The 16,123-nt window shown below is 43.1% G+C and overlaps 1 protein-coding gene and 1 pseudogene across 2 annotated transcripts in view; both read left to right on the top strand.

The window, feature by feature from the left end:
* The window catches only part of Ptprg (protein tyrosine phosphatase receptor type G), a 701,914-nt gene that overhangs the window by 641,589 nt on the left and 44,202 nt on the right, over window positions 1-16,123 (top strand). The window contains exons 14-15 of one of the 2 annotated variants that reach the window (XM_059274234.1): window positions 212-298; window positions 12,908-12,999. In XM_059274234.1, coding sequence (XP_059130217.1) covers window positions 212-298; window positions 12,908-12,999 — 179 coding nt within the window. The remainder of the gene's footprint in view (window positions 1-211; window positions 299-12,907; window positions 13,000-16,123) is intronic. The other variant, XM_059274235.1, reaches the window with a different exon arrangement.
* LOC131920241 (U6 spliceosomal RNA) lies at window positions 4,377-4,473 on the top strand (annotated as a pseudogene).

Here is a 16,123-nt window from a genome sequence, read left to right as displayed (position 1 = left end):
GAACAACCCTACCTGTGTTTCTTCCTTCAGCATCAGAGACTTACCTAAGTAGCCATTTCTGCATGAGTGCCCCCTTTTGAAAATGTCTAATGAGGCCTTGATAGAGGGATGTCTGTGCGAGTGTGGAGGGAGGGCATTTGTGTGGAACGCTGGGTGGCCAATTGAAATGCTGTCTTCTACACATGTTCTCTTTTGTTTTTTGTCCATTTAGAGGGTGTAACAAAATAAAGTCCAAGGGCTTTCCCAGACGTTCCTGTGAAGTGCCTTCTTCTGGGGAGAGAGGAGAGAAGGGGAGCAGGTGAGGGCGGACCAGCTTAATGGGGGACTCTCAATGGCCGGGATTGGCTTGCGGGACTTTTGTTTTGTTGCTGTGGGGATGAAAGTCTTCTAGACAGAAAATGCTGATGTCCACCCCACCAGTAAGACCTGTAAGGACCAGCTGAGCCTCCAGGTGGCTGCTGTCCTTATAGCAGCTCCAGCGCCTGCTTGCTTTGCTTTTTCTGTGGGCTGGCCCGTATTCTCTGTTCCTATTGGTGATACTGCGGGCCCGCTATGTGTGCGTGACTGTATGTATGTTGCATCCATTTTCTTTACAAAAAACCAATTCAAATGTTGCATGTTTAGAGCTTTGGTTGTTTCAAAAGAGCATAATGCATGTTTAGAGCTTCGTTTTTGTTTTTGTTTTTGTTTTTCAAAAAAGCATAATCCTTATAAATGAAAAATGTCTTAACTTTATAAATAAAGGGTTAAAACTAGGAAAGAGAAAATGAACAAATGTAGATATAACATGCTTTTCCATAAAAAGCAAATGTGCATGAAATTGTAATACTTCAAAAAAGTACTAACCTGATGAGTTTTGTAAGAAACAATTACAAGTTGTAAATGTAGTCTCAATTACTGTACTTGAACTTCTTGATAATATTTGTATTGCTTATCTTACCTAAACTGTTTAATATTGATAATCTTTTAATACTAAATTATTAAGTAGGGTAGTTAATCAACTTATGTTGTAAATAGTACCTTTGTACTTTCAGTAAGTCAATTTATAAAATTTACATCTAGCCTTTTACATGGAATGACTTGTCTCCGTTGGTTGTCATAGATCAGATTACTGAGATGAAGTTTCAGCTTTATTCCCAGGGTAATCCAACAGAGCTGTGATAACAGAGGAGGAATTTTGAAGGTTAATGAGAAAGGCCCTGGCTGGCCCCTCTACCTGTACAGCTCTGGCCCTGTGCAAGGCATACTGACACTGGGGAGGCCATTATTCCTCACTATGGGCTTTTAATCTTTTGAAGTTTCAATTTCTAGTACACTTTCAAACCTCCAACAGCCTTAAAAAATAGGACCAGAAATCTCTCTATGTAGCTTTCAATTCAAAGATCTTAAGAGAGAGGTCCATGGACAATTGTTATACCCAGTCTGTGGTAACATTTTTTCCATGGACATCATGTGAACAATTGTTATACCAGTCCATGATGGCACTTCTTCCGTGGACATCATGTGAACAATTGTTATACCAGTCCATGACGGCACTTCTTCCGTGGACATCATGTGAACAATTGTTATACCAGTCCATGACGGCACTTCTTCCGTGGACATCATGTGAACAATTGTTATACCAGTCCATGACGGCACTTCTTCCGTGGACATCATGTGAACAATTGTTATACCAGTCCATGACGGCACTTCTTCCGTGGACATCGCGTGAACAATTGTCTTACTATAGTACTTTAAAGAACCAGGGTGTCTTTAACACAAAGGTAAATGCCTGTCCAGCTTCTGCGGTCTCAGACACGATGCTCTGTCCACTTACGTGCTTGGCCCTCGGTATGGGAGTAGACTTGCTACAGGCACACTGTGCTTCTTCACACAGGGGATACCTCATGTCTGCCCTTTGTTACAAGGAATCTGATAACTTTGCTTAAGACTGAGAAAATAGAACTCAGTTCTACTAAGTCTATGCTAGAAATCATTTTGAGGAATGGCAAGTATTTATGGACTCTACCTAAGTGTGAGTTGTGCAGTATAAAATGAATTTCCTGCATTGTGGCTACAAACACAGACCTTGAATCAGAGACGTGTGAATTGTAACTTTAGCTCCACCATTTCCTGGCTCAGTAACCAGGGATCCCTTTGAGACTCCATTTCCTCATCTAGAAAATGGGTCTATTGAGAACTCTTCCTCTTAGGATGGCTATGAAGAGTAAATTAGGCAGCATGTATGGAGTGCTTAGTTAACACCTGAGAAGAAGGGACATTGAGGTTCTGAGAAGGTGAGTAACTTGCCAGGCAGACCTGTTGAAGTGGATGAATTGGGTCAGGGCTCTACTCTAGGCAGCTAGACCTTAATCTCCTGCTCTATGCTGGGTTTAGTACTCCACAAGGAAGAGCAGGGCCTCATACAAACTGTCCTCAGAGGGCTCAGGGCTTCCTTATCTTCCCTGAGGAGTTGCTGTGCCTCTGTGATTCCTCCAAAGCCTACAGTTACCCGCTCCCCTGTGTGTTCTCTGTGTTTAAGGCCAGCGACCCACATGTTCCTCGTCACTCCAGTGTACCCACCGCCCTAGCTATACACCCAGCTCCACAGTGCATAGTTTTCTGGTGCATAGGCTGCCACCCCTTGTGTTGGAGGCTGGAATGCCTCAGGACAAGCACTTCCGCCAGCCTCCTTTGTTTCTTTCTCCGTCATCTCCTCCCATGGCCTGCACCCATCCAAACTGCAGCCTGGAATTAGGAGGAAAGAAAGGCCTCCAGAGATGCTGAAAGAGCAGCACCCCACACAGCTGCAGCACGCAGCACCACACACAGCACCGCACACAGCTGCAGCACCGCACACCACTGCAGCACCACACATAGCTGCACCGCACACAGCTGCACCACACAGCACTGCACACAGCTGCAATTCACAGCACCACACATCGCTGCAGCACCACACACAGCACCGCACACCACAGCTGCACCGCACACAGCTGCACCGCACACAGCACAGCACACCGCTGCAGCACCGCACACAGCACAGCACACAGCTGCACCGCACACCGCTGCAGCACCGCACACCACTGCAGGAGCTGGGTATGAACCTGATGTGCCGTCAGCTTTCTAGCCCTGCTGTCTGCGACGCTTTTCTTAACTGTCCCTCTGTGGACGTGAGAAAGGGCTGTGCCTCTGAGGCCCCAAATCGTGAAAGATGTGAGCCAAGGATAAAACTATACAAACAGACTCAAGTGTTAAAGTTTTCAAAGAAGTTGGTTTAAATTTTGAATAAATACTTGACGTAATTCAAAATAATAAAGTTTAAAATCATGTATCCCCTCACCGTTCCATCCACCCACCCTCCTCCCCACCTCCTCACCAATAGGTGCTCGTCTTTGCTAATTTATACATCGTTCAAGAATTTATTGTTTAAACAATAGAGGTGTCTCTTTTACATAGTAAAGTACTCCATGTTTTACCCATGTGCTTGTCTTTGTTTGAGATAACAGTTTTCTCTAGGCATCTATACCTTCCCTATTTGGGGGAGGGGTGCTTCTAAAGTAGATGTACCATGATTTATTTATCTAAGCAGTCCTCTAAGGCTCTCGGTTCTGTGACAACACAGTACTGTGCTTAGTAGCTTTGTTAGTGTGTCGTTTTGCACATGGATAAACTGCAGGATAAATCCAGGGAAGCAGCAGCATCACAGGGTGTGTGTGGTGCTTTGGATAGACTCGGAGGGGTTTCTGTTAGCTGTGTGTCTGGCTCTGCCTCTCTGGTGCTGGGTGCCATGGCCTTTCTGTTAGCTCTTAGAAGGTGTAGAAATGGTGTCCGTGTACTCCCAGAGCGCTGCTATTTTATTCCAAAGGAGATTGGACCTTTCCTCTAAAGTACTTCTTTAAAACAGTTGTTCTCAACCTTCTTAATGCTACCCCCTTTTAATACAGTTCTTTGTGCTGTGGTGACCCTACCATAAAACTGTGTTCATTGTTACTTCATAGCTGTAATTTTGCTGCTGTTAGGAATTGTAATGTAACTGTCTGATATACAGGATGTCTGATATGCAACCCCTGTGAAAGGGCCATCTGACCCCAAAGGGGTCATGATCCACGGGTTGAGAACCACTTCTTTAGAAAATCTCTTCGTTCTGAGACACTTATTCCAAAGTTCTTGTGTGGGTACTTTGTGTGTGTGTGTTTTAGAGTCAGTTCTTGATCATTGGGAATGTCACCTGGATAACAGTGGGGTGTCTTTAGGCAGGGGACTACTCTCACGTTTCACAAGTACTGCTACAATGGAGATGGTCAGTAAAAAAGCACATGGCATCTTCCTAGATCCTGAACTATTAAGGCTATTAAGAATATTACAAAAAAAAACACACAAAAAAAGAATATTACAGTGCTCACTTCAGCATAGACTAAAATTGGAACAATACAGAGATTAGCATGGCCCCTGAACAAGGATGACACACAAATTCGTGAAGCGTTGCATATTTTTGGGAAGAGGGTGATGTTTGATTGGTATGTAAAATGAATAAAAAAATTTCTTAATTAAAAAAAGAAAAGACTAATACAGCAAGCCAAACATAGTGCTGCACACCTTTAATCCCAGCACTAGGAAAGCACAGGCAGGTGTCTCTCTGAGTTCAAGGCCAGCCTGGTCTACATGGTGAGTTCCAGGACAGCCAGGGCTATTCTGAACCATGGTGAGCACTTGTAGCATTATTCTGGGTGCTCAGAACATTCCAGGATAGGGTAAAAAGGCACAACAGCTTTCTCAAAGACCCTGATTTCAAGCTTTTCCTGTCTTCATTGAGTATTGGAGATGGACTGTGAGGGATTCATCTCATTGGAATTGGCTAAAATACTGAAAAGAGCATGAACAGGTTACTGGATATGGCTTAGGAAGTGACCTCTGCTGTCCTGTTTCCTGGAAAGTGCCCTGCACTCATCTCTAGGAATCTATGAGGATTTCTTGGCAAAATAATGTTGAGCAAGAAAGAGTGTTGTCTCAAGGCCAGTTTTATGTCTGCAGTTGGTTCATTTTCTCCCATTTCTTAAAGAAGTTCACTGCAGGCAGCCTGCCTCATCCAACAACATTCTTCCTGTGGAAATAAACTTCCTTTTTCACGTTACCCTTTAGCAAGGGTGAGTTAGGACATTGTTGCTACCCATATGAAGTCCCTAAGATCTGGGAACACTTTCTCCTCAGTCTCTGAATTCCCTCTCCTTGCCTATCCACCTTCTGGGAATCTCGTTCCCTTTTCCCTCCTCTTCTCTCCCTCCCCTCTCCTACTCAACATCCCATTTGTCCAGAGCATGACAGACACATGCCCAGGAATCCTAGCAACCTTGATGTGAAACGTACCACTTTACTATCCCCCAAAGCATATTCTGACTTGTTAGATTTTTGTGTCCCCTTTCATGGCTTGGAAAATATGCCTACCAGAAGCATATTTTGGTCTCTGAATCTTTCATGCTGGAAAGCCCTTCCGGAGACTACACTGTGTAAACTTAGCTGCATGAGCTGGATCACTTAACAGGCAGTGAGGAAAACTCAACAGCAAGTGGATTGTTGTGTATGAAAAATCTCAACTTAGAATTGCATTGGGCCGCCTTCCAAGCAAGGCCGGGAGCAGCTTGAGCAGACCCTCCTGAGGGAAGCCCAGCACTGTGCACGGTTTTTCCCTTCTATTGTGTTTGCCACTCTGTTTCTGGAAACATTTTGCCCTAATAAATCAGTGAGTCTTTTTAGCACAGCTCACAGTCTCCATCTTTGCTGGCCCGTTAGTGTTTGCATCTTTCCATGAATGAGTGGCTCTTACATGTACAAAGGTCACTACAACACACCCATTTACAAAAATAAATATTAATGGGACTTCTGTTCTTGACAACATGAAAATAAATGAGATTATTAGTGAGTATGCCACTGTAAATTTAAATGAGAGCAGTCTATGAATCGGTTAAGACTGCTTAATTAATATTCAGTAGTGGTTCAGCCAACTGCCCGCTATAGTCTGCAATTAGAATTTTGCCTCCACACTGCAAACAAACTCTTTCACACTGTGATGTGATTATAAAACCATTGAACTTAATTTGAAGATAGTGATTTGATTTCTAGTCTCTGTATATCAACATTTGTTTAGTTTGAAATTCTGAGTTTTCATATAAGTCTGAAAACCTTGTTAGGATTCCCCTCCAGCCCACAGCCCTAGAGCACAGCACGAGAGGAACAGTGTTGTAAAAAGCCAAAGACTGAGAATGGAAACAAGCTTGTCAAAAGGATGGACATGCTGAGCCAAATGTCTGGAAGTCCAGAAGCCCGGCATGCCGTTGGAGGGCCCTTTTGATAGACAGCATTACAGAGTGCAGCTTTAGACATTTCTAGACTCAGTGTCAGCCCATTGTTTCAGAAAAGTGTTGGTTGTCTGCTAATTCACAAATTCTTCTCAGGCAAGCAGAAAGAGATAGAAGCAGGAAAATTGTTAGCCCCATCAGAGGTTGTCTAAACAGGTACCTGGAAAAGCAGACACAGCAGAATGGGGGGGGGGGGGGCGCTGTGCAGACACGCAGGCCTCCTGGGTGTTCTCCCTTAAGAATATGTCAGATTTCTGGAAGGAAATGGGGAAGGGTGTTAAAATCTAGTTCCCTGCTCATCTTTGTAGTTTGCTATATGTTGTTGGCAGAGCAGGACTCTTTAACTGGATTGTGCCATTGGAGCAGCTGTTGGTGTGCGTGTCGTTAGTCATGGGGGCCAATTAAAAACAGCAGAACCTGCCATGTGCTGGGGGGTGTGCTTCGGTGGGAGCTGTAGGACTTAGAGCTGACAGCTGATGCAGGTCAGTGTCTGCCGCATCCTGATTAGAGATAGCTTCTGCTGTCACAACAATGGAATGCTTGAGTTTTGACAAAATCTCTCTCCTCAAAATAGGTCCCTTATTTGAAAGGTATTTTCCAAATGTTAGCTAAAGAACAAAATTTGATGACCCATAATGCTCTCGGCTTTTAAAAAGTTAGACACACATGCACACTTGTACAACAACAACAAAAAGAAATCAGACATCCCCCTGGACCACAGTGGTGGGAGGTGGGCTTGAGACCTAGGGAGCTGCTAAGAAGAACCCACACAGACTAGAAAAACTGCTAGGGAAAATACCTCCACATTACCCTTTTGACTTCCAGTGAAGCCTTTCTTAGAAATAATTCCAAAATGTACAAGTCCATGTTAGCTTTCTCAAAGAGGACAGATGAATACAGAAGAATATAGGAAAGTTGTTCACATCTGGCTACCTAGTACTTTTGTGGAAGTGGGTATAGATTAATACATTGGCCAACCTTGGTCCAGCATCTGATGCATTTGGAGACATGCTTACCTTCAAGGTGAATACTTAGGTTGGAGACTGGCTCATTGTGTCAGGATGCTTACTATGGGAGAGACACACCAGAATCATGGCCAACTAAAGAAGCAACAGATCCATATCTCCTGTTCCGTCCCTTACGCTCACTGAGTTGAACTGTGAAAATACCTCATGCACACGGTGTTGTCTGCCTCCTGCTATCATATGATACTGGTTAGTCTCACTCTACTATTATTTTGATGGAGTCAGGTCATGGGAAGTCATGTCACCCTGTGATTTCTAGACTCTTCAAGTAACCAGGCACTTGGAACTGAAGATACCAGAATACGGCACAGTTCTTGATATTTAGTAAATACCACAAACTTCAATTCCTTTGCAGAAACTAAAATGAATATTGCTACCAGACAGGCAGAGTAAGTCATAAGGGTGATTTAAAAATTAGCCCTAGGAGGGAAAAACTGAGAAATGTCCCTTCTATAATTTAGCCTCTTTCCAAAAAAGACTTTTATTTAGTGTATATAGAAGAGCATTTTGCCATCCCATCAGAATGCCATTCTATTCCATTTGTTTGTTTGTTTGTTTGTTTGTTTTTGAGGCAGGGTCTCGGTAAGTAGCTCTGGCTGTCCTGGAACTCACTATGTAGACCAGGTTGGCCTTGAACTCACCGAGATTCTTCTGCCTCTGCCTCCCAAGTGCTGGGATAAACGTGCGCACCACCATGCCCAGCTGCCACCCTATTTCTGGCACTCAGATTCTAACAGAAGTGGACCTGAGAACTTTGCCAGGCTTACTCAAGTATGTGCTGTATAACTTTTTGTGGTGCGCTTAATTTGATCATCGTGTTAACACCCTTAAAGTCATAATGACTACTTCTCATGCCATGTGGGATCCTGTAAATTCTCATAACTTTTATGGCCACTTTTACAATACTGTCTACCTTCCATTTAAGGTTTTTTCATTTTCAGTGACTTCTTAGTGAGAGCCCCAGAGAGTCACTGGAAGCACTCTCTTTGTCAGAAGTTCTTAACTAGGAACAGTGCAAACCAGCTTCCTCAGTGAGGGGCTGTTTCCCATCTAGCCTTCTTAGGTGGTTGTCACCAGGTATGGGCTTCATCCCACATGGCTTACTTAAACCGTGAGAGCTAGACTTCAGTTAATTACCACTGTTGACTGACACATTACTATAAGGGTGGTAGAACAGGCAGGTACAGAGAGAAACAAATAGTCAGTCTATCTTCAGGAACCCTCAAAACTCCAAAGACTCTACAAATTAGAAACTGTATCAGAAAAATATATATCGCTAGTATAGAATCAGGAAGGTAGAAGATAATTCATTTGGATTATCAATACACCAATGATGTCAATTCAGTGAAAATACTGTTACCTGATCCTAGCTCCTTAGGAGAGGGGTGAGTGCCCTGAGGCATAGAAAGTGAAAAAACAAAATGTGTGGTGGTGATCAATAAGGTTATAATTTGTAACTAAACTGGTATATACATTTCTTCTTTATTCTAAACATGACCTACTTTGTTTTTCCATTTTTATAATAATACATAAACATATTCATGGTAAAGCAATTTTGGAAATGGCTTTTCACTATTCTAGAAATCTGTTCATTCAAGAAGGGATTGTTAGGCTATGTTAGTTGAAAGAGAATTGAAACTACAAAGAAAATTGAAATTGCATACTCAGCGACATACTTGAGAACACTTGGAGAAATTCGTCTCTGTTCCCTTGGGCTCAAAATCAGAGGCAACCCTGCTTCTCTGATCAAATCCAAGGGAGAAGTTTGGAGGAATTGAAACATGTGGGTGTTTTTTCTTTTGCTTTTCTTCGTGCCTTGCCAACCATCAGATAAAACCTTTTTCATGAGATTTTTCAGAAGTGAACAAATTAAAATACAATACCATGCAATATCTTTCTGCCTTATTGGAAAGTTAAAACCAAAGTGTAGGATTTGTACTCGAGAACAGATCATCACATTTGGGGAGTGCTGTGAAGTACTGGTAGCAGCCTGGCCCCAGGATAGACACTTAGTAAATGGTTATTAAAGCAGCAATTCTAACTATGCAGTGGAAGGTTAGGGAAACATTAGAAATGAGGATGTCATCTCTGTTTGTCAAAAGGGATATGTGTTTATGATAGGATTGTAGTTCGATATTAATATATAAAGCAGGGCTAGAGATGTAGCCCAGTGGTAGAGTACTTACCGTGTGTGTGAAGCTCTAGGCTTAGTGCCCAACACCACAAAATGTTTTGTTCACACACACACACCCAATCTACCTGAGTTTTGGAGTGATTACAACAGTAGCCCTTGGTTAATCTTCTTGTTACCTTCTTGATGCTTGTGATCCATCTCACACAGCAGCCCATGTGAGCCTGTTCAGAGAGGTAGCTGAAAGTGTGTCCCAGCATAGGTTGGCATCCTCACTGGCTTTGCATGGCTCTTAGTTGCCAACAAGAGCCAACAAAGGCCTCCTGGGTCTTGTATGCTGGGGCTTTTGCCCTCTTGTCCAGCCTATGGCTTGCTTCCTGGTTGCCTTTCAGTTCCAGCTGGGTTTGCTCTGTTCTTAGACACTTTCTGTAGCTGCTAGCTCTGCCTAGAGTGCTCTTCCACTCCTGCTGTGAGCCTGTCCTTCACTTTGAGGTCTCAGCTCAAATCCCTTCTTTCACCTTCATGACTTAACACTATCCTGTTAAGCTGTGTTTCCTCATAAGGGCTCACGTATTTGTGGTTCCCTTTCCTAGGGAAACATAAGTGGTGAGAAGGCAGAATCCTTGTCTCCTGTTTTTCCTGCTCCCAACATCATTGAAAATGATCACACACTACAAAGTAAGCAATGAGCAAAGGTGTGGAAGGATAGTCCCCCAAATGTGAATAGAGGTTAGAGGAAGAGGACTTGAGGTGGTTGTAATTGATTTTCCCCCTCAGTTCACTGGGATTCACTCATGTCTCCAGCAGGTTCATCTGCTCCTCTGTGTTCTTTCTAATGACTCAGTGCTTAGTTAGGCTAAGGAGCTGGTTCTGAGGATCACAGACAGTTGCAGAGTGTGTAATCTACATGTGTGATGCTGTGGCTGGGCCCTGAGCTAACTCCTGCCGTATGCTTAAAGCTTTCATTCAAAGGGAGAAGGTTTCCCCAGGTTCTGTAGTGATTTGTCCACCCACGTCACTGTGGGGGATAAAAGCATGTGATACGCAGCTAGGCACAGATGTGCATAGCTTGATCTCCCAGGTTCCTGACCCCTGCCCCACTTGCCAGCTTTGCTCTGGCAATCACAGAGTTACTTTGCTCCAGGGAAAATCCATTATAAACAGCAGCACATGGGGCACTGGAGTAAGATTTGCTTCAGTACACTGCTGTTTTCCCAAAGATAATATGTAGCTGTTAGTTCTATATTTAACAGTAAGGTTGGCTGGACTGTCTGCCTGTTTTCTAGAAAATAATGATAGTAATAAAATATAAATAAAATAATAATCCACACCATGGTCTGTACCTTCCTAGGCTGTCTGACTGTAACAGTAACGGAATCCCGTGTGCTAACCTCTTCTGTCTTAGAAGTAACAGGCTTAGTAATTTGCAGTCTTAAAACATGAAATTGTTTTAGAGGTTTGTCTCATACTGGTAAACTAAGCTGGCCTTGAACTCAAGATCCTTGTACCTCTCTACCCCTGGAGTGCTGGAATACACTCTTGCTACTGTTCCCAGCCCAGAAGTTATTATTTCTGTTAGTATTTCTGTTGTTGCTGTTCACTTGTGGTTCTGTATTTTAAAGCTGAGCTGGTGCAGTGTGTGACATTTATCTGAGGGACTTTGAGAACTTGTTCAGGCTGCTGAGTAACTAAACCGAAGCAAAATTCCAATCTCTGTGGCCCTAAACAAGTAAGGCTCCCATTCATTTGTAGTGTCCATGCTCCATGCTTCAACTTCCGGATTGCATTCTGGAAATCTGTTCACACAGGAGATGAGAAAGGGCCAGAAGAAAACCAACAGTAAAAAATTAACAACTAATTTAAAAACAGGAAGAAGTTGGCATTTCAGATATGGAGGTCTTATTTTTCATATGGATTTGGCACTATATGTTTAGGGCCAGAGTCCCACAGTGCATGCATCTTAACCCCAGGCGAGGTAAAGGCGAGTGAGTATAGTAATAAACCCTTGGTTCTCCACTCCTACTACAAATGGCAGGCACAAGCAGAAAACACTGACCTTCCTCGATGTTCCTCAAGGCCAGGCCTGCGGTATATGTGGGGTGGGGTCATTTATGTTCAGGAACCCTGTGCAGACTGCTCCAAAGCAGCACCCTTAAAGGAAATGCCTTCCTTCTGGGACAAGTGCTCATCTCTAAGACAGTGGTGACAGCAGGTCTGCAGTACCCTGCTGTCGGAAAGCTACATGACTCTGAGGTCTCCTCAGTCTCTCGGGATCTGGTGTGGTTTGGGGGGTAACTGACTTTTCTCCCTAGTTCCCCCACCACTACCCACGTTCTTTGGCTTCCTAAAAACATCCCAGGGTTTTGTTTTGTTTTGTTGTTGTTATTGTTTTTCAAGATACCCTGAAGAAAAGTTGATTTGTCCTTAGTAGTTACAATACAGACCCCAGAAGATGCAAAGCCATGGTGTGTAAACGTCATCGTTTGGCAAGAAACACAGGAGCCTGGTGGCTGGGAGCACCAGAAGGATGCTGCCTGCCTGGCTAAAAGGCCCAGCAGTAGGGCCGGCTATTGTAAAGCCCCTCTGCCAGATGAACAGGGACCCTTCTCTGGTCACAATAGCCATTCACACTGAGCAGTCTCATTAAATATTCAGCCTGTGTTTCCGGCAGCTCATTAAGGCCTCAGCAAGCAGTGACGTGGATGCTGGAAAGCTGTGGGCTGGCCAGCATCTCAGCAGAGGCTGCGTGAGCTGCTCCTAGCCCTTCTGTTCACTGCCTGTCCTGTGATGACCAGTGTGTGCTCCCTGCTTTGCCTGAAGTACAGGTAAAACCAAAGTGAAGGAAGACGAGCAGAAACACCTGCAGGCTTCTGCCCTGGCCTTGCGTGGTGTCTGGAAAGGGCCTCTGATTCGGGCGTGCTTATCCTATTGAAGCCCCTGACCCCTGTAAAAGCTGTCTAAGGATTTGGGGCCTTGGCTAAGCACAGACAATGTGGTGCTATTATGCAGTTGGGTTGTTTGATGACTATATTGGAGGGGATTCAAGGTGTGGTTTTGAACTTGGTACTGGGGGCTAGTCAGAATAAGCAGGCGTTTCCTCTATAACCCATCAGCTGTAGAGATAGTGGGTGGAATCCCCACAGCCTGTGCAGGAGGTTACTCTGCCAAAGTCTCACTCCTTGGAGCAGTTTGAAGCTCTGGGGTTGGGACTGGCTGTAACAGGAGATGCTCTTCAGACCTTTGGGTTCCTCCAGTGTGCCGAACACTGTGCTTGAATTTACCACTTTTCCTTGGGTTTGCCATCCATGCTATGTGATGTTTCAAGCTGGGGAAACTGTTAAAGAAGGATTTTGAGATGATAAACTTAGACAAAGTGTACTTCTGTGCTCACTGTTGGCATGTTTTCCTTTTCTACACAGAAAATGTTTCCAGACTGCTCATTTCTATGTGGAAGACAGCAGTTCACCTCGGGTGGTCCCCAACGAAAGTATTCCTATTATTCCCATCCCGGGTAAGTGAGACACCGTTGTACTCCCAGTGGGTTTTCTCTTTTGTTCTCTGTTTTATGGGATTGGTGTACATGATAACATATTACTTTCATAGCTGTTTGAAGCTTGCCCAGTCTAAGATATACTTCACTAAGGCTAATGTAATAAATTTTTGCCCCTTTTCATATCTACAAAAAGGTAGAATCCTCATTACAGAAGCAAATACCCATGGGTTAGTGTAGGACAACGTCACATAAGGAGAAAAAGTGGCAGCAGCAAAGTGGGAAATGCACTGATTTTAAATCACAGTTTGTAAACGTATTTTCAAAGGTGAGTTTTTCCTCCAAGATTCCAGTCTGTTCGTTTTTTGGAACTTTGGACACTTTGATAATGCTGTTTGTGTTACTAGCCTGGTCTGCTACAGCGCAGCCTGGAACAGTTGTGGTGTGATAAGGCCTGGGAGGACATGCTGTAGGAAGTGCAAGCAACTGCTGCAGACACTCAGAAACTTGGAGCTGGGCTGGCTGTCATAAGTAGGATGTGGGATTTGAAGATCTCACCCACCATTTGTATTTGATCCTTTTCCTTTTGTCAGATAGGACCTTTGTACTGCTGAGGTGTGTGTGTGTGTGTGTGTGTGTGTGTGTGTGTGTGTGTGTACATACATTCAGATATCTTATGCATCTGTCCTCCTGACATTGTTGTTTATACACAGAAGCTACTTTTAAAAGTGCTATTCCTCCATACCTGCAGCTCTACTAGTCTGCTTCATTATTACAGAGCTCTTACCGGCAAATCTATTTTACTTATTTGCAGTCACTTTATCTTTAATTGGAACTATATAAGAGCAAATGAAAGCCATAAGACTCCCTATCACATAGTAGGCGATTTTAACCTGTTAGATGGATACATGAATGTTAGCAAAACATTTAAAAGTTCGCAAAAGCCATTGCATGAAGCTCAAGGAACAGCCATTCCCTGCTATCAAGAAGCCATTTTGTTTGCAGGGTGTCATGAGGTGTGGTTGTAACTGGGGACTTAATTGTCCCTTTATGTGTCTGTATATGTTGTCATTAGACAACGCTGGAATTGGCTATATCTAGGCAGGGTGTCATGAGGTGTGGTTGTAACTGGGGACTTAATTGTCCCTTTATGTGTCTGTGTATGTTGTCATTAGACAACGCTGGAATCGGCTATATCTAGGAAGCCTTCTCTCTCTAGAATTTGTCAAAGAGACAAGATGGATAACAGAATGACCTTGCTTGTTCCTGCTGGATAGACAGCTAAAGGGTTAAATGCAGGCAGGGGCAGGCCCTGTGATACCCTGGGTTCCTCCCACTAACTTTTATCCTTGGTGGAGGCACTGCACCTGGTACTAAGCGCAGAGAGGAACAAACAGGCTCCATCAGGATGGCTGGTTCATCTCCTAGCTCTGCGCAGGACCATTGTGTGTCCTCACTTTCCTCTGGTATTGCCCAAAATGTGTGTTGACTGCTGGAAATTCCTGGGGCCACTTTCTCCTTGCAGGTGACTCATCTGACACACACAGTTTTTAGGCTTATAGACATTTGATAGTCATTTTTAAAGGATCAATCATGAGGCAGAGGAAAAGGCTCACAAGTTCAAGGCCAGCCTGTGTCACACAGCAAGTCAAGCCCTTCCTAAGCTCCACAGCATGACTAATGGTGGGCATGGTGCTCATGAGTAAAATGCGTACCCACATTCCTCAAGGCATGTGGTTAAACTGCAGCACCACACAGTGTTGATAATAAAAAATAACAAAGTAACCAAACATCTGTAAAGTCCCTTTGTATGATTGTGTGTATATATGTATGTGTGTATTTTTGTATGTATATACATGCATACTTGTATGCATCTGAGATGCCAGAGGTCTGCTAGACTCCTTGCCAGGTGCAATTCTTTTGAAACAACAAATCTGAATAAAATTTTCATTAGTTATTAATGAAGCATTACCAATATATATGTCTTAGTTGGGTTTTTATTGCTGTGAAGAGACACCCTGACCATGGCAACTCTTATAAAGTAAAACATTTAATGGGGTGGCTTGCTTACAATTTCAGAGGTTCAGTCCATTTTCATTATGAAGGGGCATATGGTATGTAGGCAGACATGGTGCTAGAGCTGAGAGTGCTACATTTTGAGGCAACAGGAAGTTGACTGACTGTCACACTGAGGGAAGCTTGAGCAAAAGAGTCCTCAAAGCCTGCTACCATAGTGACACACTTCCTCCAACAAGGCCGCACCTCCTAATAGTACCACTCCCTTTGGGGGCCATTTTTTTTCAAACCACCACAGTATATTATCTCAAAATTGTATTTACTATAATATACCATTCTTTCAGACTTGTATTATAGATAAACTTTTTAAAATTAGAAGTTAGTTCATGAAATTAACCTACTTAAAGAAAACACTGGAAAAGATTTATAGATACGCAATATGTCAAAAATAAATGTCCTTAAAAATGCTTTCTCTAGAAAACCTAACTTTAAGAAAACACTGGAAGAGATTTACAGATATGCAACATGTCAAAAACAAATGTCCTTAAAAATGCTTTCTCTAGAAAACCTAACTTTAAGAAAACACTGGAAGAGATTTACAGATATGCAACATGTCAAAAACAAATGTCCTTAAAAATGCTTTCTCTAGAAAACCTAACTTTCTAATAAGCATATTACAGACCAAAATGTGGGGGCTGCCAGTAGCCCAAAAATCTAGAAATGATTCACACCTTTCCAGCAGTTAAAATACAGCTTAATAATTTGAAGGTCACTGGCTTCAGCTGGGTGCCAGCATATAAAGGGTTTTCTACGTGCTGTTTAAAACCCTTGGGATTAAATCAACCCTTTTGGCATATTTTATTTATACGAAGATTATCTCCAAAGGAGATTCATTGGTGTTTTGACTATAGTGAAGCCCTTTCTTCATTGACTCCATTGTACCATGAATGAAAAGATTTTTTCTTTGTCAGGAAATAAAATGCTCTCATCTCCAGACACTCCTCCATCCTGAGAGTTTGAGTTAGACAAACATCTGTTTATTGTTTTCTAACTCAGGGACTAAAATCTTGACAGTGCTCTTTTCTTTCATGCTTATTTTATCTGCTTGAGTTGACACAGAGGTAACACT

Source organism: Peromyscus eremicus, chromosome 9, assembly GCF_949786415.1.
Source record: "Peromyscus eremicus chromosome 9, PerEre_H2_v1, whole genome shotgun sequence".
Taxonomy (NCBI): domain Eukaryota; kingdom Metazoa; phylum Chordata; class Mammalia; order Rodentia; family Cricetidae; genus Peromyscus; species Peromyscus eremicus.
The sequence above is the reverse complement of the archived record's forward strand: the minus strand, read 5'-3'. Positions and strand labels throughout refer to the sequence as shown.